The following is a 24,401-nucleotide window of genomic DNA, read 5'->3' as shown; positions in this document are numbered from 1 at the left end:
TAAGTGGTGAATGCAATGAGTGCATATCATATTACGTATGCACTTGAAATGTGTTTGGGCACTTGGCACGCTGTCGCTGAGTGACATAGGCAATGCCCTGCGTATATTATTGTTATAACAACAAAGTGTTGTGACTTCGGCTAACAAAGTGTTGCCGCTCAATATTTATGTTGTGTAATAAGAACTCATATGTGCATACACCACACTAGCCATCATCAAAATTAATGCGCGATTAGCTCTTACTTCTGCCAGTAAGCTTGAAAGGGAATATAAAAATATAAATCTACAGTCGAGTGTACTCGACTGTGAGATACCCGCTACCCATTTTGAATAAAAGACATATATTTTGCGATATTTTTCTTAAAATATACCGAATATAGTGCAAAATACTAAAAATATACCGAATGATACATTTGGTATATCGATGTAGTACCGCATTCAAAATATACCATAGACGGCACAATACACCAGATTGTCAGCCAAAGCAACTAAGACCCCTAGTAAGTAGGCGTTTTTGCCCATTCAAAAGTATTTCTTTAATAACAACCAACATTTTTATCTGATCGCAACCAAATTTTCAGGAATACTGTAGTAATTATTGTATATACCAAAATTCTAGCTTTAAAATTACGCTTGTTATTCGATTTTTTTTATTGGCGGGGGTGGAAGTGGGCGTGGCAAAAATTTGAAACAAACATGATCTGCGTGCAAACATAACAAATGCTGTCGAAAAAAAATTATAGCTCTATCTCTTATAGTCTCTGAGATCCAGTGTTTCATACGGACAGACACACAGACGGACATGGCTATATCGTCTCGGCTGTTGATGCTGATCAAGAATATATACACCTTATAGGGTCGGAGATGCCTCGTTCTACTACTCGTGCTACATACATTTCCTGCCTGCACAAAGTTATAATACCCTTCTGCCCTATGGGTAGCGGGTATAATTATAACTCTATCTGCGATAATCTCTAAGATCTAAATGTTCATACGGACAGTCTGGTTTTGACTTTTGATACTGAACAAGTATTTACATATATACTTTAAATGGTGGAAGATGCCTCCTTCTGCCTTTTATAAAAATAAAAAACTAAAGTGACTAAATATTTTTAAATATATATCGCGTTTGAGCATATGATAGTTTTCTTATATGTGATTTGTTTACATTACACAGACCAATCAAAGAAGGCGGACAACGGGCTTTCTTCATCTGCAACACCGTCGAGCTCGCTCGGCAACAAGCAATGAATGTAAGAAAGTTCACAAATTTCAAAGTTGGATTCTATGTTGGAGAGCAAGGAACTGATAACTTCTCCCGCGCCAAATGGTCAGAAGAAATCGAAAATAATCAAGTAAGTGAATAGGTCGAAAACACATTGAATGGATGTACATTTTTTTTAGGAAAGATCACTCCTGTTATTGATGGATAACAAATAAGTTTTAAAAGTTCAGAATATTTAGCTCATGAGCCAGTTTAGGTTCTGTTGAAAGTAACAGAAATTAATATATAATAATAAATATATAATAAATAATAATATAATAAAAATTAATTTTTATATCGCTAAAAATTTTTTTGTCGTTTAAACATTATGAAGTGATAGTTACTACACTTAAAATATTTGTAAATTAAAAAAAATTATAATTATAAGCTTATGCCAGACGGGTCCAGACGAAGAAAATAGTTTATTGTACTTTAGGGAACTTTTAAGATTAATTCTTACAATGCTATAGAATACTAATACTACTACTGTTTAATTATAATAATTAACGATAAATAAATTTAGAATTTATGATCGGAACACATTATAATTGTGATTTATGATTTATTCTGCTTTATATTAATAGGTACTAGTTGGGACTGCCCAGGTAATGCTTGATTTGCTTCTGCAAAATCACATGAGTATCAAATCTGTGAGTATTACTGTGTTTGACGAGTGTCATCATGGAACAGGAAAGCATCCGTACCACGAAATTATGAAATTGATGCAAATAGCTCCACCTGGAACACCTATACCCCGTATTGTTGGTCTAACAGGTGTTCTGATCAAGGGCAACGAAATCACGCATGTGGCAAGGAAATTAAAAGAGCTAGAGACCACTTATCGTGGTCTAATTATTACAGTTTCGGACTCAAAGGAAATGGAGAATGTTATGATGTAAGAAACTCAACTCAACCTGCTATTTACTTTTCCATTATGTCCTGTATTTATTGCAGATACTCAACAAAGCCACGAGAGCTACTGATCAAACATAAATCAGGGCCTAACCCTTTCGATGTGATTAAGAATATAGAAACTCGGATAATGCAATTTGTGAAAACTATGGAGCTTATCGATATTGGTTATCAGCCGGTACGCATGTCAAAGAGCTTGAATATCGAACGAGAACCAAATAAGAAGAGTTACATCAAAAGGCTGCTTAACGACTTCCTCTTCCAAGTAAATAACTATGGCATCTATGCGGGTTCCATTGCCATTGTGTCCGTGATGGTCGAATTTGAGATCAAGTGTCGTCAGGCCGAAACTCTTGCCTTGCGCAACTTATACCGGGCAGCAATCACGGCATCAGAAGGCATTCGGCATTTACTGGTGACCAAATTGCGTGACATGCTCGACGATGACGATATGCCTGACGATCAACTCATTTCTGCAGAGATCATTTTGAACTTCTCAACGCCCAAGGTGCAAATGTTTCTGCATTATTTGAAAAATACGTTTGCCAATAAAAATCCCAGAGACATCAGTTGTCTTGTGTTCGTTGAGAGGCGGTATACCGCTAAATGCATTTATGGTGTGCTGCTTAACTTTATTGCTGCCACGCCGGAGTTGCGTAACGTGCTGGTGCCACAATTTATGGTTGGATGTCATGGCATATTTCAGGACTTTGAAGCCGTGCTCGAAAGAAAATGGCAGAAGTCGGTGAGTTTTTGATTTTTATTTGAATACATAAATAACCGTAAATTGTAAGTTTAAATTGTACTTTATCGATACTAATAACTATAAAATAAATCGTACTGTTTATTTAGAAATTAGTTACTTCAATGAAGATCATGGCATTACTTAATCAATTGAGGGCTGGAAATTTCTATTCTATATATACATATATCATTAAAAGCTCCTTTTTTGTGATTACTGTCACTTCCAGGCCATTCAACAGTTCCGCGATAGGGAAGCCAACATGATTGTGTGCTCCAGTGTGTTGGAAGAGGGTATCGATGTGCAGTCCTGCAACTATGTGCTCATATTGGATCCCCTCAAGACATTCAACATGTACGTCCAGACCAAGGGACGGGCCCGCTCGGCGGATGCATCCTTCGTAATGTTCTCAGCGGAAATGGACGCGCAGAAAGTATCAACTCAAATTTCTCAATATCGTCAAGCTCACAACGAAATCGCAGATTATCTAAAACAACGTGTGTTAGAGAGAGTTGAGCCGCAATTGGATGAAATCAACGAGCATTTCACAGACGAAATTGCTCCTTTTATTAATGCCAATGGCGCTATACTGTTGGCCAGCAGTGCCCTACAGCTGCTGCATCGCTACTGCCAACAATTGCCGCAGGATGCGTTTGGCATTGTGCTTCCCTGGTTCAAACTGTTGGAGGAAGTGGATCGCAAGAAGATAACCACAAACTGGGCAAAAAAGACAATCGTTTCTGTAACGTTGCCACTTACATCGTCATGGCACGAACCGATCTATGTAAGTTCTCTGTCCGTTGTCCTGTACAATCATCTAGATCTTTAAGACTATAAGTTAGAAGTTAGTTAAAGCTAAGTTAAAAATATTATTTTAGTCTAGCTCCAAAGCCCCAATTTTGGGCTTCATTTTGACGCAACACAGTTTTTTTTTCGGAATACTCTGCTATTTTATTTGTTCTATAAGGAACTAACTAGTTTGTGGTATAATCGTGATAGTTGTTGAAAGCATATATCAAGAATTAAGTGCAGCTCTGTTTAATTTTCTATGTTAATTTTTTTTTTTCATTTTATTGGCAGAGCGATCCAATGAACAGCTCGAGATTGGCGAAAATCTCAGCAGCATTCAATGCCTGCAAAAAGCTGTACGAATTGGGGGAGCTAAATGAACGTTTTTTGCCCACAACAATTAACGAGCGAGTTGCGGACGTCGCCAACGTACATTTCGAGCATTGGAAGAAGTATGGGGACGATGGTGCGTATTCCTTGATTTTTTAATCCTTATTAAATTTACCCATTCCCAACTGTTAGTAACGGTCAAGCGCAAGGATCAAGTTTTGAGCAACATACACACATATGAGACCAAATGTCCAACGGAGTTCTATGATGCCATGCCGCGTGTTGGTGAAAAGTGTTTTGCATACAAGATCAGCTTGGATGCGGATTTCGAGAGGAACGATTACACTAGCTACATGTACGACTCCCTAGAGTCGCCTCGTAGCTATGCATTGCTTTTGAGAAAGCGCCTGCCATTGCTGGCAGCGATGCCACTATTCTGTCATCAAGGCAAATTGCAAGCTCGTGTGGAGGAGAAGCCATTGGAGATTGTGATCGAAAGCCAGGAGCAACTGGAGAAGCTGCAACGATTCCATGTCATGCTCTTCCGCGATGTGCTGCGCATTTGGCAATCATTCTTTTTGTTCGATCGTCGTAGCGCAGAGAATTCATTTTTGGTGGTCCCCTTTTCGCCGTTACCAGGCGGCGGTGCCTTGGATTGGCAGCTAATTAACCAATTTCAACGATTGCCCAAACCGCAAGAGTCGACCCTGGCCGAACGGGCCAGCATGCCAGCACCACGTCCCGAGGACTATGAGGGCAAAATTGTGACGCAATGGTATAATAATTATGACAAGAAACGGATGCTGGTGACCAAAGTTCACACAGAACTCACGCCCATGAGCATGATGGAGGAGAACCACCAGGACAAAAGCTACTACACATTCACTATGTCCAAGTATCGCCACTTAATTAACGACGTCATTCACAAGCAGCAGTTCCTTCTCGAGGTGCGTGAGCTGACCGACCAGTTGAACTTCTACATCCAGCAGAGCGTCAAACACTCGGCTCAGAGCAAGGCACGCGCCAAAGTGATGCTCATACCCGAATTGTGCTTCAATTTTGGCTTCCCAGGCGATCTCTGGGTGAAGATTATGTTTCTGCCGAGCATTTTGCGTCGCATCCATTACATGCTGCATGCGGAGACACTTCGCGTTCGCATTAACAAATATCTAGGTATCGACAAATTGCCAGTAAATGGATTAAATTATAGGCCAAAGCCCTTGGAGATTGATTGGTCGCTGCGTCGTAATGTGGATTATCAGGGCAATGCTATGCACGCCGATGATTATGAGGAGCCGCGTCCGCTGCTGGAACCTCTGCCCACGAAGGGCGTTGAGTTGTCAATGGAGAAACTGGAGATCACCGACCTGGAAGTGCCGTGGCAAAAGTACATGGAACCGCTGGATATTGCACGAAACATCATGGCCACGTATCCAGTGGAACTGTCCTATTATTACAACTTTACCTCCGGCAACTTGTTGCAAATAGAGAAAATGGAGCAAGAAGACAAGGAGCTTTGGGCCAAGACACAGTTTAAAATGCCCAAAGGTAACATTTACAACACACCGAGAAGTCCCCAACGCAACTTGGCCGCAATCCTTCCAGCCGCCGGTACCGCGGAGAAGGTTCAACTGACTGTGTTGCAGCATAGCAAATCCAACGATCATATAATGGCAGCTGAGCAGGGTGAATTTCTTGCTGCCATTACCAGTTCAAGTAGCGTTGATGTGTTTGACATGGAACGCTTTGAGCTGCTCGGCGACAGCTTCCTTAAATTTAGTGCCTCACTCTATCTGGCCAATAAGTATCCGGCCTGGAATGAGGGAATTCTCACGCAAGTAAGTCATCCCTTACATTTTTCGTATAGATCGATGTATTTACATTTCATTGATTGCAGGTCAAGTCCAATTTAGTGTCCAATCGTAACCTGTTGTATTGCCTCAGCGAAACAGATATTCCATCGCGAATCTGCAGCACAATGTTCACTCCCAAGTACACTTGGATGCCACCGAGCACGAGCTTGCCGCACAATGTGCTCGCAATATGGAAGAATAAACTTGATGTCGGCGGTCTGGTGGGACCCCATAATCTACGCAACATCTCACTGAGTGAGGAGGAAGTGTTTGGCAGAGGCCAATGCAGCACTAACAGCTACAACAATTTTGTGGAAGGCTGCCAGTCGAATCAGCACTCGCCCCATGCCGGTCTCGATTTTAGTGGTGAGGTCAACTTTTGTATTGGACGAGTGAGCATGCCCGATAAGATGGTCTCGGACACGCTGGAGGCCTTGTTGGGTGTGATTGTCAAGAACTATGGACTGCACAATGGATTCCGCATCTTGGAATACTTTGGCATTTGCAAGCCGGATATTGGCAAGCCATTGACCCAGCTACTGGATCTGCAACTGGGAAGCAAACGTATGCGAGCGAATATATCGCAACAGGAAATCGATGGTTTTCTCATAAATCATGTAAATTTGGAGCAAAATCTAGGCTATACGTTCAAGGATCGTGCCTATTTACTGCAGGCACTGACACATCCCTCGTATCCGACAAATCGTTTAACGGGCTGCTACCAGGAGCTGGAGTTTATCGGAGATGCTATACTGGATTTTCTCATCTCGGCTTACATATTTGAGCATAAGACACGTATGACCCCGGGACAGCTGACGGATCTACGCTCCGCCCTGGTCAATAATACAACACTCGCTTGTATTTGTGTCCGTCATCGCTTCCATTTCTTCATATTGGCAGAGAATACATTGCTTTCGGAGTCGATACAGAGGTTTGTACAATTCCAGGAGTCGCAAAATCATCGTGTCACCAATCACGTTCGCATCCTGATGGAGGAGCGTGACGTGCAGCCGGAACCCCTCGATTCCGATGATGAATATGAATATGAGTTGGCTGCAGAATCATCAAATGCTATAACTGCAACAGATGCAGAGATTCCAGTTGGTGACTACAATATTTCGCAGAATGTAGATGTGCCAAAGGCATTGGGTGATGTCTTGGAAGCATTGATCGCTGCCGTCTATCTGGATTGCCGCAATCTGGAGACCACTTGGCAAGTCATCTACAAGTTGTTTGAGCCCGAGCTGATCGAGTTCTCGCGCAATGTCCCGATTAATCCCATACGACAACTAATGGAGCATAAGCTAGCCAAGCCCAGCTTTAGTGCTCCCGTGGCGGACAAGGGCGGTGTCATGGTCACCTGTCAGTTCATCTGCATGGAGAAGAGCATTAAGGTCATTGGCTTTGGCAGCAATGGTCAGCAGGCCAAACTGTCAGCTGCTAAGCATGCTCTCCAGAAGCTGGCCAAATGTGAGGCCTAATTTACAGATGTCTCGTATCATTTATTTGGTTTTTATTTCATGTTCTAGCCATAATTAAACTCCAAATGTGAAAAACCTTTATAGGTAAAATATTTTATTAACACTCGAATCCATTTTTCGCGTACACTACATTTAAAACTAAGCAACCGATTGTTAATAGTTATCAAAAAATCTCATTTCGAATTTAATATGATTTTTAACTGTAATAATGTTGAATGGGTTTGATAATTGTGGTATCACTAATACTGTAATTAAGTGCAGTATATTTCATACCTCAGCAATGAAACTTAAACAAAATGTTACTATTATTAAACCAAACCCATACGAGAAAATTCCATTTCAAAATGAAAAGATTTTTTTATCGGACCATTTTATATTTTTATACCCGCTCCTGTAGCGCGGCAAATGTATTTATTCAAAATGGGTAGCGGGTATCTCATAGTCGAGTATACTCGACTGTAGCTTTCTCACTTGTTTGCATGCAGTTATCATGCAAAAATTGTTTCTTCAACAAAATAATACAAAATTTTAACCTTTTTAGTTCCCACCTGTTGCTTAGTAAATTTAATCAAATTTTTATATTCACAATAAACTTTTTATACAAAAATCTTATTGACTTTTCTTATTGAGGGGAACTCATCGATATCCACTACTCTAATTTCTTTGTAATACTGATTACATTTTTGCTAAACATATCCCAGCCCTGTAATTAATAAGAAATTCAAAGAACTTTCGCTTATTAATGATTGCGTTTTTATTAACCGCGTGCATATAATTGTTTAAATTTCTTTACATCTTGCATTGTCAGCGCCGAGGTTGACATTGCTTATTTACAAAATGCTGGGCGCATTATTCTTCTTTTTAAAATTTTTTTTTTTACATCCGGCAATGACTCATTTGGTTTGTTATACGTCACTACCGGACTTTGATATTTTTCCAGATGCTAGTCGATAATCGTTGTTAATTGGCCCGCCACTGGTTACAATAATAATAATTATAATAAAAGTGCTTACAATTTACATACATAAGTAACAATGAAAAAGTTGTACAATGAATTCAGCATATGAATTTAAGTCATCAATTAAAAATCATGAGAAAAATCGAATTAATATTTTGGAATGATATATTAATTGCACTGCTGACTCCAAATACTTTCAAGTTTTAACCAATTCGATTCTAATTAAAACGAACCCTTCATTAAAAATGTTAAAAGAGAAGCGACACTCACAAAGTACACAAATATATAAAACAAAACTAAGGATAATGCGGTCTCGTATCAAGTAGCTATAGAATAAATGAGATTAATAAGCGTCGCCTAAACTAATACAAAGTTAATGATCTATCTTGCCTACATGCCAATCCTTGATTTAACTTTCTATTAAAACTTTTACTCCGACCTTATACACGACAGGTGCAGTCAGGTTTGTTAATGCTTCGCTGTCTCGTTTGCAAATTGCGCAACGCAGCACCGCCGTATTGAATGCCACTCCCAATGCGCTCAGGATCCAGTTCACCGGTTTCGATCTTCGCCAGTATGGTTTTTGAGCACTTAAGAAAGGCCTCCTCAACATTCTCACCCGTTTTCGCACTAGTCTCCAAGAAGATCAGCTCTGGGAAATAGTTGCACACTTCAAATACAAATAGTTACGAGCAAATATTCATCTGTACACACCATTTTCTTGGGCAAAGCTGCTGGCTTCAAGAAATGTGACGTCTCGTGCTTCTTCCAAATCCTTCTTATTACCCACCAGCAGAATGACAATATTCGGACTGGCCAGAGTACGTGCATCATTTAGCCAATTGGTCAGGGCATTGAACGAATCACGCGACGTTGTGTCATAGACGAGCAGTGCACCAGCAGCTCCGCGATAATAAGAGCGTGTCACCGAACGGAATCTCTCCTGTCCAGCTGTGTCCCAGATTTGTAGCTTCACTGACTTGCCGCCAACATTCACAATCCGCGAACCAAACTCAACGCCAATAGTATGTGAACTATCGTCCTTGACTGCGGATTCGAATGGAAAGATTGAATTAAGACACAGTCTTACTTTGTAGAATATACATATGTACATATGTGTTATTATATATAGAAGCTCCCTGTATCAAGAGCCCTACAACACTTTGATTGCATATGTATATATGTAAAAATACATTTAATGCAATTCAGCTACTCACATTTGCTTTCGATGAAATGATGCAAGAGACAACTTTTGCCGCTGCCAGCACTACCAATTATGAGAAATTTGAACAGGTAATCTATAAAAGTAAGCAAACATTACATTTCAATTACTAATTAATTTCTATTTCGTGATGACAGACCGTATGTTTCAGACATGTTATTGTATTTGCGTCTTTATTTCTTTGTTGAGTTGTCGCTCTGTAGCCAGCGTCTTTGTTTGCTCTTCTCGTATTTTTGGAGCTAAAAGTTATGTTTCGCCTACGAATATTTGCTCTATAGGTCAGAATCACACGCTATTTCAATAAAACTTATTTATTGTTTTTAACTAAAAACTGTTGTTGTTCACATGCAATAAGTATTCTCATGCGTGTGACCGCAAGTTTGATTTCCCAAATATACCACATTCTTACAAAATATACTGAAACCTAAAATCTGAGCAATGAACTATTTAAAATGGTTTGTTCCCTGGTTTTTGTTTTCACAAACATTTGTTTAGTCAGAATAAAAATCTTCCAGCTAAATGAAAAAGAAATAAAAAAGTTTGTTACGGCAATATTTAATTTTTTTAGTACCCAACTAAACGAAAAGAAACTCGCATTAGGCAGGATGATTTATAATTATAGTTAACAGGTGTTTGTTGTTCAGATATGCAAGTGGATATTTAATACAAATTATATGTACATACACACAACATATGTATGTTCTTAGAACCTTAACAAATATCTTATCTTATCGTTACTACATTTATGAATCCTTTTTCGGTTCTACATAGTTTTGATAACAATTAATTGGATCCTTCGCAGTGTACACCGAATAAGCTCGCTTGCTATCCTCAAAGTTCTGAATGCATTTGTAAATAAATTTGTAACAAAAAATTATTCTGGGGGTAATCAGCTGATTCAAAGCGTTTCCTTACCTTAATGTCACCGGTTATCAATGTCCACAAATAGATGAATACAGATGGCATCAAACTGCTCAGAATGGCCAGTTCGAATACATTCAAATCGCCAAAAATAGCTATCTTCATCGTGTTGGATTTAATTTGAATTGATATTTATCCGCAACAAAAATGAACACAAGTGCAAACGATGACTAACTGTTGACTTCACGTACGCCACATGACAGGGTTACCTAGCATGGCATTTTTTCAACATTTCTACCATGTGTTACCCTATTTTCTGGGGCATTTTTGTGTATAGCTAGACAGCCACACTGCTGACGGCCACTGAATATTTATTTGCGGAAAACTTGTTAAAAATATAATAAAATGGCTTTTCGCATACCCTTTGGCAAGAAACACGCCGAAATTGCGACCTCCTTGTAAGTAAATCTGAATTGGCGTCGAATGACGTTGAAATCTACGGATACAACAGGCTCCTTCTAAAGAGGGGTGCAATATCTGCATTGCATAATCAAAACCTGCCAAATATAATTACAAGTTGATTGAAGTTAATTGATTCCTTCGTTTGTTGTCAGCGTTCGTTCTGGCGCAGGATTCGGTGGCGCGGCCGGTTTGGCCCTCCTTTATTACACGGACTGGAAATTGGTGCTGCAATACGTGCCCATCTACGGATCCAAGTTCGACAAGAGCGACTAGACGAGGCGACTCCTTTGAACTAGTTAAATACGTTTGATTAATTCATGTTGATATTAATCGTGAATAAAATAAGTTCAACTCGATAATCAGTTTGCATATGTTTTATTTTAATATTATGAATATTCGAATGCATGTTTGTTTGTATACTTAAGTACAAGTTACTACGAATAACAGGTTTGTTTTTGTTAATTTCTTATGTCTAATTTAGAGTACAAAGGAAACGTACAAACTCTACGTTTGGATCAAAGAGACAGGTTCGTTCGTTGGTTCGATTTCACTAACTAATTAAACAGTATTATGATCTTAAGTACACAGTATATATAATATTAGGTATGCTTATGCCTATTTTTGATTAAAAATCGTATCAAAAACTACATAATAGAGAATATCGCATTCGTATTCGAGCGCAGTATAAAAATGTACAAAAAAGTTCTTTTTCGAAAAGATCATAAGCGATTAAAGGAGATATTGGAAAACCTTCGAACATTTGTGGAAGCACAAATCGACCGGCGATTTTTAAAGGGGATTTTGACAAATGTGAGTGTATAATTTGAAATTTCACACCACGAATGCATTAAGGAATGTGCAATAAAGAAGCTAAATATCCGGTTCCACAAAGGAAGCTGGAAATAAACCAGTCCTATGAGTGCGCGCATGCGTTCCTTTATACCATCCATTCTTCTGCTTGCGCTGCACATAGATGATATCTCCCAAGCGCAGTTCCAATTCAATATCGCTGTTCGGCGGATACGGCACAATGCAACGAAAGCGGCTGTGAATTAAACAAAATGTGTTATTAGGCGTGGTAAGATTAAAATTTATAGATATTATGTAAGGTTCAGAGAAAAGTGTAGCCTCGTCTTTTTTTTTTCTGATTGCAGCTTAGCAGCTCCCTCATTACTAGTTGTATGAATAAATGAATATGAATTAAATTCAATTTAAATTAAAAAAAAAATATTTTGTAAATGATGTGCATTTTAAATTTTCTCTAATTTTAATCTGATTAACAATTATTTCAGTATCTCATTAAAATAAAATCTATTCACATTTAGTACTAACCTTTCTCGGGTGCAGTACAACGATTTTGTAGTCGCACTGGCCTTTATGGCTGCCTCAGAAATGATACCGCTATTGCTATTGCTGTTGTTGTTGCTATTACTGTTGCTGTTGCTGGCACAAAGTACATGTCCTGCGTCCAGGCTCTGAGTCTTGCGATGATTTGGGGCAATGATCATATTAGCATGGAGCTGCGTTTGGATTTGGGTATGGCTTGATGGCGGCGGCGACACCGCGTTATTGTACATGCTACGAAAGGTGGCTGCGTCCAGTGATTGCCTGGCACTGCGAGTGAATTAATGGAATATTAGGAAACATAATCAACAAGAACCCAAATTGCAGTCTCACCAAACCAAATGCGGTCGCTCTTTGTTGTTGCTTTTGATGCGCTGCGATCCGTAGGAAATGTTGCTGCTATTCGGCTGAAACTGTTGTCCGGCGCTCGATGTCGCTGGAGTTGTTTCTTTGAGAGGCTGACTTTGTTGCAACTGACTGGGACAAGAGCCGGATCTGATCAAAGGAGAGCAGGTAAATAAATGATATTACATGTAAAACTTTTGGCAATACGTACCTGACATGCACTGGATGCAGTGGCTCCGCTTTGACGATGGCTTCAGTTGCAATTGGGGCTTCTTTGGGCGCTGCTTGCTGATGCTGCTGTAGCGGAGCACCCGGTGACTTTGAACGCGTTTTCATGTGCGTTAAGCGTCGCATAAGTCCAACAGCACCTGAACTGCTTGAAGAAGTCTCGGGTTTGCTTTCAGCACTGCCGCTTGACTTGCGACTGAACAGCGCCTCCACTGGCTTTGTCCACATAGAACAACTGGTTGTTGTGTTTGTTGTTTGCGGCAACTGTTGCTGCTGTTGTCGTGGAGGCAGATCTGGTGGCTGCGTAGGCAGCAAGTTGCTCAGACGCACGTCGAGTGACTGAGCCGGTGGCCCATTCATCTCTGTGCATGGCGGCACAAATTTCCATTGATGCATCAGCTGCTGTTGATCTCGTGTGCGTAACGGCGTCAAATAGTTGCCCGGAAAGACACCAGTAATGTCCAGCCAGTTCTTACCTTTGAACCAGCCATCCACACAGCGCTCGGTGACAATGTAAACGCATCCTTTCTTCAGCTCCAGCTCATCGGCATGACTTGGCTTATAGGGGAACAACGCCAGATAGCCCCATGGCAGTGTTGGCGGCAGCTGTTGCTGATGTACATGCGTCTTCAGTACGCGAGATGTCTGAGATGCCTGCGTTATAGTGGCTGTTGTGACTGCATTTGCCTGGGAGCTTAACTCTAAGCGATTTAGTTCATGTGGCAGACTGAGAATTTCAGCAGAATGACGGTTAGTTTGCATCAAACTAAGTGGTGCTGACTGTAGCAGGGCGTTTAATGAATGCCTTTTCTCCTTGGCCCCTTTATCCCGATAACGTACCGAACCACAGCCACCTCCGCCTCCAGCGACTGTTGCAGCTGAAACAGTTGCAGCAGCGGCAGCAACATGTTGCGGCGTATTGGGCAGCGATTGGTGATTAGGACTACAGTTGTTCGAACTACTGGTGGAACTGGAGTTGCTGCTGCTGTTGTTCGATGAATTGCTGTTTGACGAGCCAGTGCTGGAATCGTTTGTAATGTGCGTGGGATCGATTAGCGGCACTGGTGGCAAAGCACGTTGCTGCTGCAGTTGCATCAATTGCACAGAGGGCTGCGACGGCGCACTGGTGGCTCCGCTGTCTAGCAGCTTTTTTGCAGCCGCATTAAGTTCGACAAATGCAATAGGAAAGATGCCAATGGTTTGACCAATACGTCCCTCGGCCCAATTGTGATCGACGCGACGCAACACATGGATGACGGTGCTCTTTTTGAACTCCAAGCAGCCTTCCTCATCGCTCGGTCCCATTTTGAAGTCATACATGGCAATGCACTGGGGCATAGGCAAGGCGACAGCGACCTTAACATAGTTGATGGGAAATGTGCCCTCCTGGCCATTCGCCTGACCAACGAACCAGTTGTTATCGATGCGCTGCTTTAGTAGTATTAGGTCGCCTTTCTTAAATTTTAAATCGCTGGCTTCGCTGCTGGCGAAATCGAAGAGCGCATAGGCGTGTGGCAATAGAAATCGTCGCTGCTTTTGGCGAGTTGCAGCTTGTTGTTGTTGTTGCTGCTGCTGTTGGAGTAGCTGCTGCTGTTGTTCTTGTTGCTGTGTAGGTGCAACTTCCGGCTGCGTTCTGCTTGCGTTTGTCTGCGCCAAATCTTCGGTTTTGTCATTTTTGCCAGCAGTTTGTTTCATGCCTGACAAGAGAGATTAACTATTAGTTGGTACTGCCCACAATTGCTGCCTACACATGCGCATTAAACAAATAAACTTACCTTCTAAGATTCGCATTAGCAAAACGTTTGGCGGCAGCTCGTCAATACGGCAATTCACCAATACGCGACATTCGGGGCAACGCAATTTGTGCTGACTGGCCACGATGTCCTATGTGAGAAATGGAATAATTACAATAAAAGTCGACGTATTATATATTTGCTACTTACCAGCAGACACTTGCGACAGAAGGTGTGTTGACATGGTAGCACCTTTGAAGTGGTGTCCAAGCGTTCGAGGCATACGGAACATTCCAACAGGTCATTCAGTGTGTGTTCATCCATTTTGCAGTTGTATTCGTTTTAATTTTGCATAATTATTTGCCTTTTTTTGCCCTCTTTATTCGCCTATCTCTGCATCACAAAACAAAAAAGAGAAAAAATCTCAAGGATGGTCACAGTTTGAATTTCGTGCAAAGCAACATTCCAAAAGCACACGCACACACTCGTTCTACACATACACACACAATACGCTCCAAAGATGTAGCTTGTGAAATACATATGTACGTACATCCGTTTGTATATCTGAATCTCATTGATATACCACTAAAAACTACTTTGAACTGTTGCACTTATAAGTTACATGTTTACTCTTTTGTTTTTAACTAAACAAAAAGCACAGTTATGAGATTAAATTTATTAAATGCAGCTAGCGTGCAGCTCGTGGCCATTATTGAAATTAACAACTACAAATATGCATACACTTGCACACGGACACGGACACGGACTTAAACCAGCTTGCTTCTAAGCCACACTTCAAATCACTTGAATATGAACACTTTTTAAGTTGACTTTGAACAAATTTGTCGTAGTCATAGCTTGGTGAACAAACTCCGACTTATGTTTCTTAAATATTAACGCATAGTATCTCTCAATGTTTCTATAAGCATTATTGTTATTTCTAAATGCAATCTGGAGGGAGATATATATTATTTACATCGCATCTATATTTATGCCTATTGGCGTTCAGCGTAGCGTGGCCAGATCTTTTTTTACATTCGTATGGCAACCTTCTTAAAGAAATCATCGAAATATTTGAATTGGACGATTGTCGTATCATGTCGTAGTTATTTACGAATCGAAATAGTAGAATTATAAATTGATATTTGTTGCACGATTTCTAATAATTGCTGTCTAGAACCGCTTGATAAGTGCGTAGCAATTACGGCAATATGATATAAATTTTAAATGGTATCGATAACAAATAACGATGACCATAATTTGACTACAGTGTTATCGTGAAACCTAACCTTTCTTTTTACAGCGGAACGTGTTTGTTTTGATTCGTGCGTGCTGTGAGCGCAGCAGTTCAATTGTCCTAAACGCACGTAAATTACAACAAAACAAAAATGCCAAAAGTACGCAGCACACCGGGCAAGCCCCGGACCCAGGGATTCAACCATTCCAATCACTCCATGAATCCAGAGAGGCCCAAAAGTGGACTCAAAGGTGTCGCACACCCGAGAACCAAAGGCACTATCAAGCGCCTGCAGATGTATCGCAATTTCAAGGCCAAGCGAGATCGCACTGGTAAAATTCTAACTCCCGCGCCCTTCCAGGTAAGTCAAGAACCATCTCATCAGGAACTACAGTAGTCATGATCACTTGATGCACTTATAGGGTCGCCTGCCGGCTGGAACAATGGCACGTGTGGAACCTACACCCAAATGGTTCAGCAATTCACGCGTCATATCCCAGAATGCACTGCAAAAGTTCCAGGATGAGATTGGCAAGGCTGTCAAGGATCCCTATCAGGTGATAATGAAACCCTCACAATTGCCTGTAACGCTGCTCAACGAGGCCTCCAAATACCAACGTGTGCATCTGCTGGACACTGAGAGCTTTGATAGCGTCTTCGGACCAAAGAAGCAACGCAAACGTGTTAGCCTCAAGGTACGCGATCTGGAGGATTTGAGCCGTGCAGCCGACGAACAAGCTGAGCAATATGATTCCACAAAAGATGTGGATCTTATTCGCGAGGACACGGGTGAAAAGAAGGCAGTGCGTGATTGGGTATTTGGTGCGGGTCAGAGCAAGCGTATTTGGAATGAGTTGCACAAGGTTGTGGATGCCTCCGATGTACTGCTGCAGGTTCTGGATGCACGCGATCCCATGGGCACACGTTCCAAGTACATTGAGGAGTTTCTGCGAAAAGAGAAGCCACACAAACATCTGTTCTTCATACTGAACAAGGTAGATTTGGTGCCAGTGTGGGTGACACAGCGGTGGGTGGCCATCCTAAGTGCAGAGTACCCCACCATTGCCTTCCATGCTTCACTGCAGCATCCTTTTGGCAAAGGTAAGACTTTAGTAACGTTAAGCTAACAATTTAATTAACACAATCATTTAACAGGTGCTTTGATCAACTTGTTCCGCCAGTTGGGGAAACTTCACATGGATAAAAAACAGATCAGCGTTGGCTTTATTGGATATCCTAATGTAGGCAAATCATCGGTCATCAATGCACTGCGCTCCAAAAAGGTCTGCAATGTAGCGCCAATTGCTGGCGAAACCAAAGTCTGGCAATACATAACTCTAATGAAGCGCATATTCCTCATTGATTGCCCTGGAGTCGTTTATCCCTCGGCTGAAACCGACACCGAAAAGGTGCTGAAAGGTGTGGTGCGTGTGGAGTTGGTCACCAATCCCGAGGACTATGTGGAGACTGTATTACAACGTGTGCGCAGCGAATACATTGCCAAGAACTACAAAATCGACAGCTGGACGACGTCCACACACTTCCTCGAGCAGTTGGCCAAGAAGACTGGCAAATTGCTTAAAGGTGGCGAACCAGATGTCACAGTCACGGCTCGCATGGTGCTGAACGATTGGCAGCGTGGCAAGCTGCCATTCTATGTGCCACCTGAAGGCTTTGCGATACCCAAATCACAAGAAGGCAAATCGAGCGAGGAGGAAACTGCCGCAGCTGATACTGACGCTGTTGCTGCCGAAGAAGATGCGGATGCTAAGTCGGAGGCGCCTACGTTTGTAAGCGAATCGGTGAAAAAGGCACGCGAGTTTAAACAGATACAAGATTTCCGCAAAATTCGCGTGGGTCTGGAGTATGAGCAGCAGGATGAGCGTGAACTAGATCACATCGATTTAGAGCTGTTGGATCAACAGAAGCAGGAGCGAGCAGCTCGCAAGAAGGCGCGTCTTGTTAATCCTGAGAACGAGGCTGAAAATTCAAGTGATGGTGCTAGTGACTTCTACTCTGAGGATGAGTACAACGATGATTTGCAGCGTGTGGTGCACAAGAAAGCCAAGGCTAAGAAGCCGCAACAGTTGGCCATCACATCATCTGGAAAATTCCGGGTTGCCAAAGTGCAACCTGGTGATTCCGACAATGATGATGATAGCGATGACGATGGTCCTAGTGCGAAGGCGCCACGTCTCAATGCTAAGCAGAAGAGGGCGCTGGAACGTAGCCAAAAGCGTAAGAAGATTGGCAGCAACTTCTATGAAACGACCAATGTGAAGAATCGCAATCGCAACAAGAAAAAGGATACATAACACAATGGACAGCACAATGTTTTTAATTCCTAGGTTATATATTTCGTTGAAGAAAACACTACGCATTAATTAGTAAGAATCGCCAATAAACTGATCATTCAGTAGCACATTGCTTCTTTTTGATTATCTTGCGACCACACAAGTCCACTAGACTGTTTTTATCCTGATCCAGATCATCGGTATCCGTGCTTGCCTCCGAGTCGCTCGATTCGGTATAAGATCCAATACCAGGCAATATGGCAATGCATCTGAGTCCGCCCATTTCATGTTGCGTAGCACTTGTGGTTTCAGTTGAGCTGACGGCTGTTTGTTCCAGTTTTGCCACTTTGCTGGTTGTTGGTACTTCTCCATTTCGGCGTTTTATGCCTTGTCCCAGCAATGATTTTTGAGTATTCCGCGTCGTCGATGCAACGCCAATAGATTTGGATGTGGTTTTGATCTCCGCCTGCAGTTTCTGTGGATGCATTATAGAAAGGGAACTGACGGGAATGGTAACTAAAGAACTGAATGCGCTTTACCTTGTCAACACTCTCTTCCTGCAGCTTCTCAACTCGATTACGAAAGTCTTTTAATTCGAGTTCCTCATCGCGCATTTGCTGTCGCTCGGCATTCATTTTATGAGCATCGACGAGCTCGAGGAACTGCACCTCATCATCGTCCAGACCGCGTATTAGATTCTCTGTGGATTTGGATTAAAATTAGTTCGAATTTCATTGGTGAATTTGTTGTACTCACTAAGTTTATGCGCTTCCTCGTATTCCATGTCCTTTTTGGTTTTTTGCTCCTTCAATCGCTCGTAGAGCGAACGTCCGTCGTAGGGCTCCTCTGGTCTTTCTAGGGGATCGTCCGGTTGTCTCACTCGTTCCCACTCTTCCTGACGACGCTTACGTGCCTCGGCCGCTTCGGATTCAGTTACAAATCCGGAACTCATTATTATTTATTTATTTACGAAAGGTTTTCAACAAAGTAGCTGCTGCTTCAGAAATGTGTTGTCGCTGCCTAGTGTTAGAAAACGTAGCGACAATTTATATCGATTATTTTGTTGAGAATACAAGCGCTAAATGCAGATAATTATTTAAATAAATAGCTTTATTTCTAGTGACTGGTTAAAAAGGAAAAGTAATTGTCTCTCGCTTTGCATTATCCAATTATTTTTTTTCTTTTTGCACTTTTAAATAAATTGTTATCGATTAGTGTCTCAACAGCATACTACGCAAAACAAGATAACAGCTGTGATTGCTTAAGTAGAATCAAAACCAAGAACTTGTGCATTTAATTTGTATAACTTGCATTACTTCAACTAAATAGCAGCTACCATGTCGGATGATCTACCAGATCAATTCGATTTAGTCGTTATTGGCACAGGTGAGAACAAGCCTTTAAACTCTTCAACCCAACGATGAGTCATTTGATCTCTTTATAGGCTTCACGGAGTCTTGTATTGCAGCTGCTGCCAGTCGCATTGGCAAAACCGTGCTGCACATCGATCTAAATGAATACTACGGCGATGTGTGGAGCTCTTTCAATCTGGATGCATTAAACACGCTGCTGCAGCAGTCAAACACAATGGTGCGCAATGGACGCTTCACATGGCATGATTCCTGTGAGGAAAGTGCGTCTTGGACACGGGAAAAACTGCTGGAGAAATCACGTAGATTCAGTTTGGACCTGTGCCCACGAGTGGCATACTCGGCTGGCGAGCTAGTACAGTTATTAATCAAATCCAACATCTGTCGTTATGCAGAATTCCGTGCCTTGGATCATGTCTGCATGTGGTATAACAACGAACTTGTCTCAGTGCCTTGTTCGCGCAGCGATGTCTTCAATACCAAGACCCTGAGTATTGTGGAGAAGCGGCTGTTGATGAAGTTCCTAACTGCCTGCAACGACTATGGCGAAGATAAATGCAATGAGGACTCACTCGCTTTTCGAGGACGAACTTTTCTGGAATATTTGCAGGCACAACGAGTGACTGACAAGATTGCCACCTGTGTTATGCAGTCCATTGCCATGTGTACGCCCAACACCAGTTTTGAGGAAGGCATGCAGCGCACCCAGCGTTTCTTGGGCAGCTTGGGTCGTTATGGCAACACGCCTTTTCTGTTTCCCATGTACGGATGCGGCGAATTGCCACAATGCTTTTGCCGACTGTGCGCCGTTTATGGCGGCATCTATTGTCTAAAACGTAGCGTTGATCGCATCACCGTGGAAGATAGCACAAATGAGTTGCTGCTAAGCAGTGCGGGCAAAACGCTGCGTGCCAAGCAAGTGGTCTGTGCACCCGGACAAGTTCCTTTGGGCCAGCTGCAGAGCGAGGTACGTGCTCATATCTCACGTGGTTTGCTGATTGCCAGCAGTCCATTGGGAGGCGAGGATCTCAATAAGGGTGGTGGAGGCGTCAACTTGCTGCGACTACTAACGCCCGATGGACAACACGAAGCGTCCATCATCCAATTATCTCACTATTCTGGCACCTGCCCCGAAGGACTTTGTAAGCAGAGTGTAGTGCAATACACTTACAACTATTAATTTATTACTCTTTGCAGATATATTTCATTTAACCACGTCCGCTAGCAGTGACGATCCTGCTGCTGATCTGGCGCCTTTCGTCGAGCTGCTCTTTGGAGCACAGACACCACAACAACTCATCTATAGCGCTTACTTTACTATAGCTGCACCAGTTACCACAAATGCTGCCTTTACCACGCCTATTTACTGCACAGCGCCGCCCAGCTATGAGCTGGACTATGATGCTGCCATTGCCAATGCTCGGGAAATCTTTGGCAAGTTGTATGTAGATGCAGAGTTTTTACCCCGCGCTCCTGATCCGGAGGAGATAGTCGTCGATGGCGAGGATCCGAGTGCGTTAAATGAGCACAGTCTGCCGGATGACTTGCGCGCTCAGTTGCATGATTTGCAACAGGCAGCACAGGATATGGATATTGCTGAATAGTCGTTCATTTCTATTGGATAGCAGTTTCATTATCATCACTTTATTGTAATCAAAAAATATGAAATGATTAGAAATCTATATACACACTAAAATATCATCAGATACATATATACTTTTGTTTGGACAATTGAAATTGTATGCAGGACTAATGTTTTTTAGTATAAGTTTCATTTTGCATATTTTGTTCTCTTTTTATATATTTATTGTGTAAATTATTTATATAAACTCTAAGTTACTATATATGTATATATATATATATATATATATATCTATATATATTTGTGTATATGTTTATATATGTGAGTGTTTTGTATGTGTGAAATATATATTCTTTCGAAAAATATGCATTCCAATACGTAATATAAAAATTTATTGCTTGATGGTTTCCTATGCATTTTTTTTCTTAGTTGTTTTTTTTTTTTGTTAATGTGATGCACTACAATTGATTGATGTCGAATAACTGTTAAATTAAAAGTAAACGAAAATGGTAAAGCACAAACATGTAATGAGTAAATTAGTTGAAAAAACAATTTCTAACTCAATCGTAAAGTTAACAAGGAAGAACGTACCAATTAAGTCTTAAGGTTATACAGGAGCAGGCTCTGGGGCAGTTGAGATAAATGTATTACAAATAAAAGAGTTGAAGAATAGTTTGGGCTGAGAGTGGTTACCATCTAATTGTTAGATGACTATTTTAGATATGCCACTATTCGAATTTATACTCAAGCCAACAGAAAAACACAAAAACGAGTCGAGACGAGACAAAAAAGCCGTGCATATTCGTAATTAGTTAGTGTCTCTAATCCACAATAATATTATGTATATATAATGTATGTAGTGCAGTGCATTTTACAATAAAGCTTTTATGTTCTCGTTTCACTTCAATATCAGCTGCTTGCTTCTTTCATTCAGTTCATGAAATTGTTAATGTTGTGTTTGTTGTTTAGCGTGCTTTCTTTGCCTATATCTTAATCAGATTATTATTGATATTCTGTTGGCGTTTGCGTTTCGCATTCATTGCATCGACAATGGGCTGTCGTTTGGCATTATATTTCTTATTCAGCTGCTCAATCTCCAGCTCCATTTCGTGATCGATGTTGCTCAGCCTTTGGTTCAGATCGTCAAAGGTAAGAAACTTGAGAAACTCAAACTCTCCCTCCACATACGCATGCGATTGTGTGTGCAAATGTTGATGCTGATATGCGGGCGGCGGTTGTGCCACAACACCAGCCGCTGCTGATGCACCACCAGCTGCCTGTTGTTGCTGCTGCGGCGTTACATTGTTGCGCAGTAAATTCTGCTGATTGTTGAGCGCAATCAGCTGCTCGTTCATCAGCGGATAAGCCATGAGCAAGTGCTGTTGCTGCTGCTGTTGTTGTTGATGCTGCTGCAAGCCATACTGATTGATTTGTGAGATTTGCTGGAATTGCATTTCCATATTGTGCTCCCAATTGTTGGCATCGTTTGCTCCGCTTGCCATGTGTAGCTGCTCTTGCTGCTGCTGTTGTTGTTGCTGCTGCTGTTGTTGCTGCTGCTGTTGTAGTTGTTGCTCAACTGCTGCAGGCGAATACTCAGTAGGCGTGGACGCTGACTTGTCATCAGCGCGGGCATCGCCAGCATTTTTGCGCTCAAAGTGATCGAGGAACTGTGGACGATAGCGATAACGCGGCTTCTGATCATCATTTCTTTTAGCAGTCGTGGAATCATCCGAATCCGAGTTGATAACCATGGTGCCTGCAAATTAAAGTAATTGAATTAAATGCGCTAAGCGAACAATTTGTGTTCCCTTACCCAGATTTGACTCCAATTCAACCATTGTGCCACTATCCACTGCTGCCACATCCGCTGCAGAAGTACTGCTGCCACCGGGTGCGGCTGCTGTTGCTGCCTTCGCTGACGCCTTGGCCAAGCCGCCACGTATGCCTCCTGGGCCCAAAGTGCCTTCGTCCATCTCCTGCTCGGGATGGGCAATCATGGTGGCATCTGACGCCGATGTCTGTTGATATTCATTGAACTTCTCTGGCACTAATGTGCCGGGATCATCGATGAACGTTTTCACCGTGCCTGAATTGAATTCGGTCTCCTCCTCTTGCAGTATTAACCCAGATTCCTGGGTGGCCAGACTTTTGGCCTGGCTCATGGTAACTCCTGCTGCCCGATTGGCGCGCTGTTGCTCCCGTATGGCACACGTCTCCTCTAGCATGGTTTTGAGTATGCTGCGATGCTTGGCATTGCGTATGAATTCATGTTCTAGCAGCTCGGTAGCTGTGGCACGCTCATCTGGGTCCTTTACCAGACACTTGCTTACAAAGTCTATGAACTCGGTGCTCCAGCGATCCGGCTCACGAAACGACGGCGGCGGCTTTTGTGGTATCATGAAAATAGCACGCATTGGATGTATATCGCCGTACGGGGGCTTGCCCTCGGCCATTTCTAGTGCTGTGATGCCTAGTGACCAGATGTCGGCCACACAATCGTAGCCAATCTCCTCAATGACCTCGGGCGCCATCCAGAAGGGCGTCCCAATCACTGTGTTCCGCTTGGCCATTGTGTCCGTCAACTGGCCGGCGACTCCGAAGTCCGCCAGCTTGGCATAGCCTTCGGTATTGAGCAGTATGTTGGCCGCTTTGATGTCGCGATGGATCTTGCGGCGCAGATGTAAATACACTAGACCCTTGAGCGTGTCCGATAGTATGGTAGCTATCTCGTCCTCGGTCAACGTCTTTTTGCGCAGCCGCATAATATCGGAAACGCTGCCGGCACCGCAGTATTCCATGCAGATCCATAAATCATACTGTTTAAAGTAGGAGCCATAGTAGCGAACTACATAGGGTGAATCGCACTGTTGCATAATCGATATCTCCTTTATAATCTCGTGCAGATCAGATTCGACCGGCACCAATTTGATGGCCACAATGGAGCTACTTTCCTTGTGTAGCGCCTTGTAGACGGAGCCGTAGCTGCCTTCACCGAGTTTGTACATGATGTCAAACACCTTTTCCGGCGGTTGCAGCAGCGACTCCTCCGACAATTTCTTTAGCTCGCCATTGCCATTTGAATTGGAAGACATGTTGCTGTTGCTATTGCAGTCTGTTGTGGTTCAACTTATTTTAGACCTTGGCGGTGTTCTTGCATATGCGTTCGGTTGAGTCCTGTACAATGTGTTTGCACGTCGCGTATTGTTGTAGCCTTCAATTAACACGGATGCTACGTGTGCTACGATAATTAATTGCCAATTTAAATCGACATTTTTTCACACACATTTGTTCTTTATTCGCTCGCCAGAAGAACAGCAGCGTGACCGCAAATTCAACTTCAAAATATACCACTCTGCTTTACAAAATATACTAGCAAATATACTATTTAGTCAGA

At 42.1% G+C, this 24,401-nt stretch overlaps 9 protein-coding genes across 9 annotated transcripts in view; 4 read left to right on the top strand and 5 right to left on the bottom strand.

Moving 5' to 3' along the window:
* LOC132788034 (endoribonuclease Dcr-2) overlaps positions 1–7,963 on the top strand; it is a 33,480-nt gene extending 25,517 nt beyond the window's left edge. The window contains exons 3-9 of the mRNA XM_060795325.1: positions 1,178–1,355; positions 1,849–2,159; positions 2,219–2,921; positions 3,148–3,702; positions 3,999–4,173; positions 4,230–5,875; positions 5,935–7,963. Of these exons, the coding sequence (XP_060651308.1) occupies positions 1,178–1,355; positions 1,849–2,159; positions 2,219–2,921; positions 3,148–3,702; positions 3,999–4,173; positions 4,230–5,875; positions 5,935–7,371 (5,005 nt within the window). The 3' untranslated portion in view covers positions 7,372–7,963. The remainder of the gene's footprint in view (positions 1–1,177; positions 1,356–1,848; positions 2,160–2,218; positions 2,922–3,147; positions 3,703–3,998; positions 4,174–4,229; positions 5,876–5,934) is intronic.
* A 138-nt stretch (positions 7,964–8,101) lies between these two features.
* LOC132788044 (ras-related protein Rab-4B) lies at positions 8,102–9,945 on the bottom strand. Its single transcript, XM_060795336.1, has 4 exons — positions 9,691–9,945; positions 9,547–9,627; positions 9,044–9,376; positions 8,102–8,981 (listed from the first exon to the last, which is right to left on the bottom strand). The coding sequence occupies exons 1-4, from the start codon at positions 9,704–9,706 to the stop codon at positions 8,770–8,772; spliced, it is 642 nt and encodes a 213-aa protein (XP_060651319.1). The 5' UTR covers positions 9,707–9,945; the 3' UTR covers positions 8,102–8,769.
* Positions 9,946–10,152: 207 nt separating this feature from the next.
* LOC132788047 (uncharacterized) lies at positions 10,153–10,663 on the bottom strand. The gene is made up of 2 exons (XM_060795338.1): positions 10,467–10,663; positions 10,153–10,390 (listed from the first exon to the last, which is right to left on the bottom strand). The coding sequence occupies exons 1-2, from the start codon at positions 10,575–10,577 to the stop codon at positions 10,295–10,297; spliced, it is 207 nt and encodes a 68-aa protein (XP_060651321.1). The 5' UTR covers positions 10,578–10,663; the 3' UTR covers positions 10,153–10,294.
* Positions 10,664–10,721: 58 nt separating this feature from the next.
* Positions 10,722–11,233, top strand: LOC132788049 (cytochrome b-c1 complex subunit 10). Its single transcript, XM_060795342.1, has 2 exons — positions 10,722–10,870; positions 11,027–11,233. Exons 1-2 carry the CDS (start codon positions 10,818–10,820, stop codon positions 11,145–11,147), a joined length of 174 nt encoding a protein of 57 aa, XP_060651325.1. The 5' UTR covers positions 10,722–10,817; the 3' UTR covers positions 11,148–11,233.
* On the bottom strand, positions 11,234–15,277 carry LOC132788037 (E3 ubiquitin-protein ligase SH3RF1). The gene is made up of 7 exons (XM_060795328.1): positions 15,075–15,277; positions 14,735–14,917; positions 14,567–14,675; positions 12,775–14,488; positions 12,552–12,713; positions 12,207–12,488; positions 11,234–11,919 (listed from the first exon to the last, which is right to left on the bottom strand). Exons 2-7 carry the CDS (start codon positions 14,846–14,848, stop codon positions 11,745–11,747), a joined length of 2,556 nt encoding a protein of 851 aa, XP_060651311.1. The 5' UTR covers positions 14,849–14,917; positions 15,075–15,277; the 3' UTR covers positions 11,234–11,744.
* Positions 15,278–15,808: 531 nt separating this feature from the next.
* Positions 15,809–18,185, top strand: LOC132788039 (nucleolar GTP-binding protein 2). Its single transcript, XM_060795331.1, has 3 exons — positions 15,809–16,122; positions 16,184–16,862; positions 16,917–18,185. Exons 1-3 carry the CDS (start codon positions 15,913–15,915, stop codon positions 18,074–18,076), a joined length of 2,049 nt encoding a protein of 682 aa, XP_060651314.1. The 5' UTR covers positions 15,809–15,912; the 3' UTR covers positions 18,077–18,185.
* On the bottom strand, positions 18,171–19,091 carry LOC132788043 (PSME3-interacting protein). The gene is made up of 3 exons (XM_060795335.1): positions 18,812–19,091; positions 18,595–18,755; positions 18,171–18,530 (listed from the first exon to the last, which is right to left on the bottom strand). The coding sequence occupies exons 1-3, from the start codon at positions 19,005–19,007 to the stop codon at positions 18,171–18,173; spliced, it is 717 nt and encodes a 238-aa protein (XP_060651318.1). The 5' UTR covers positions 19,008–19,091.
* A 161-nt stretch (positions 19,092–19,252) lies between these two features.
* LOC132788041 (rab proteins geranylgeranyltransferase component A) lies at positions 19,253–21,258 on the top strand. The gene is made up of 3 exons (XM_060795333.1): positions 19,253–19,441; positions 19,500–20,567; positions 20,623–21,258. The coding sequence occupies exons 1-3, from the start codon at positions 19,393–19,395 to the stop codon at positions 21,027–21,029; spliced, it is 1,524 nt and encodes a 507-aa protein (XP_060651316.1). The 5' UTR covers positions 19,253–19,392; the 3' UTR covers positions 21,030–21,258.
* Positions 21,259–21,385: 127 nt separating this feature from the next.
* Positions 21,386–24,341, bottom strand: LOC132788038 (serine/threonine-protein kinase hippo). Its single transcript, XM_060795330.1, has 2 exons — positions 22,821–24,341; positions 21,386–22,763 (listed from the first exon to the last, which is right to left on the bottom strand). Exons 1-2 carry the CDS (start codon positions 24,097–24,099, stop codon positions 21,991–21,993), a joined length of 2,052 nt encoding a protein of 683 aa, XP_060651313.1. The 5' UTR covers positions 24,100–24,341; the 3' UTR covers positions 21,386–21,990.
* Positions 24,342–24,401: the final 60 nt, after the last annotated feature.

This window comes from Drosophila nasuta, chromosome 3 (genome assembly GCF_023558535.2).
Source record: "Drosophila nasuta strain 15112-1781.00 chromosome 3, ASM2355853v1, whole genome shotgun sequence".
NCBI lineage: Eukaryota > Metazoa > Arthropoda > Insecta > Diptera > Drosophilidae > Drosophila > Drosophila nasuta.
Note: the sequence above shows the minus strand (reverse complement) of the source record. Positions and strands in the feature narration are given on the sequence as shown.

Excerpts from the sequence above, each read along its gene's own strand:
- LOC132788041 (XM_060795333.1), top strand. The coding sequence starts at position 19,393 with ATGTCGGATGATCTACCAGATCAATTCGATTTAGTCGTTATTGGCACA. Across the intron at positions 19,442-19,499 it reads TTTAGTCGTTATTGGCACAG|GCTTCACGGAGTCTTGTATT; the intron begins GTGAGAACAAGC and ends ATCTCTTTATAG. Across the intron at positions 20,568-20,622 it reads CACCTGCCCCGAAGGACTTT|ATATATTTCATTTAACCACG; the intron begins GTAAGCAGAGTG and ends TACTCTTTGCAG.
- LOC132788038 (XM_060795330.1), bottom strand. The coding sequence starts at position 24,099 with ATGTCTTCCAATTCAAATGGCAATGGCGAGCTAAAGAAATTGTCGGAG. Across the intron at positions 22,764-22,820 it reads TGAATTGGAGTCAAATCTGG|GCACCATGGTTATCAACTCG; the intron begins GTAAGGGAACAC and ends TTTAATTTGCAG.
- LOC132788047 (XM_060795338.1), bottom strand. The coding sequence starts at position 10,577 with ATGAAGATAGCTATTTTTGGCGATTTGAATGTATTCGAACTGGCCATT. Across the intron at positions 10,391-10,466 it reads TGATAACCGGTGACATTAAG|AACTTTGAGGATAGCAAGCG; the intron begins GTAAGGAAACGC and ends AAATGCATTCAG.
- LOC132788039 (XM_060795331.1), top strand. The coding sequence starts at position 15,913 with ATGCCAAAAGTACGCAGCACACCGGGCAAGCCCCGGACCCAGGGATTC. Across the intron at positions 16,123-16,183 it reads TAACTCCCGCGCCCTTCCAG|GGTCGCCTGCCGGCTGGAAC; the intron begins GTAAGTCAAGAA and ends ATGCACTTATAG. Across the intron at positions 16,863-16,916 it reads GCAGCATCCTTTTGGCAAAG|GTGCTTTGATCAACTTGTTC; the intron begins GTAAGACTTTAG and ends ATCATTTAACAG.
- LOC132788037 (XM_060795328.1), bottom strand. The coding sequence starts at position 14,848 with ATGGATGAACACACACTGAATGACCTGTTGGAATGTTCCGTATGCCTC. Across the intron at positions 14,489-14,566 it reads GCTAATGCGAATCTTAGAAG|GCATGAAACAAACTGCTGGC; the intron begins GTAAGTTTATTT and ends CTCTCTTGTCAG. Across the intron at positions 12,714-12,774 it reads CTGCATCCAGTGCATGTCAG|ATCCGGCTCTTGTCCCAGTC; the intron begins GTACGTATTGCC and ends TCCTTTGATCAG.
- LOC132788043 (XM_060795335.1), bottom strand. The coding sequence starts at position 19,007 with ATGAGTTCCGGATTTGTAACTGAATCCGAAGCGGCCGAGGCACGTAAG. Across the intron at positions 18,756-18,811 it reads CGAGGAAGCGCATAAACTTA|AGAATCTAATACGCGGTCTG; the intron begins GTGAGTACAACA and ends CCAAATCCACAG. Across the intron at positions 18,531-18,594 it reads AGGAAGAGAGTGTTGACAAG|AAACTGCAGGCGGAGATCAA; the intron begins GTAAAGCGCATT and ends ATGCATCCACAG.
- LOC132788044 (XM_060795336.1), bottom strand. Across the intron at positions 9,377-9,546 it reads TCATTTCATCGAAAGCAAAT|TCAAGGACGATAGTTCACAT; the intron begins GTGAGTAGCTGA and ends TCGAATCCGCAG. Across the intron at positions 8,982-9,043 it reads CAGCTTTGCCCAAGAAAATG|AGCTGATCTTCTTGGAGACT; the intron begins GTGTGTACAGAT and ends ACTATTTCCCAG.
- LOC132788049 (XM_060795342.1), top strand. The coding sequence starts at position 10,818 with ATGGCTTTTCGCATACCCTTTGGCAAGAAACACGCCGAAATTGCGACC. Across the intron at positions 10,871-11,026 it reads GCCGAAATTGCGACCTCCTT|CGTTCGTTCTGGCGCAGGAT; the intron begins GTAAGTAAATCT and ends GTTTGTTGTCAG.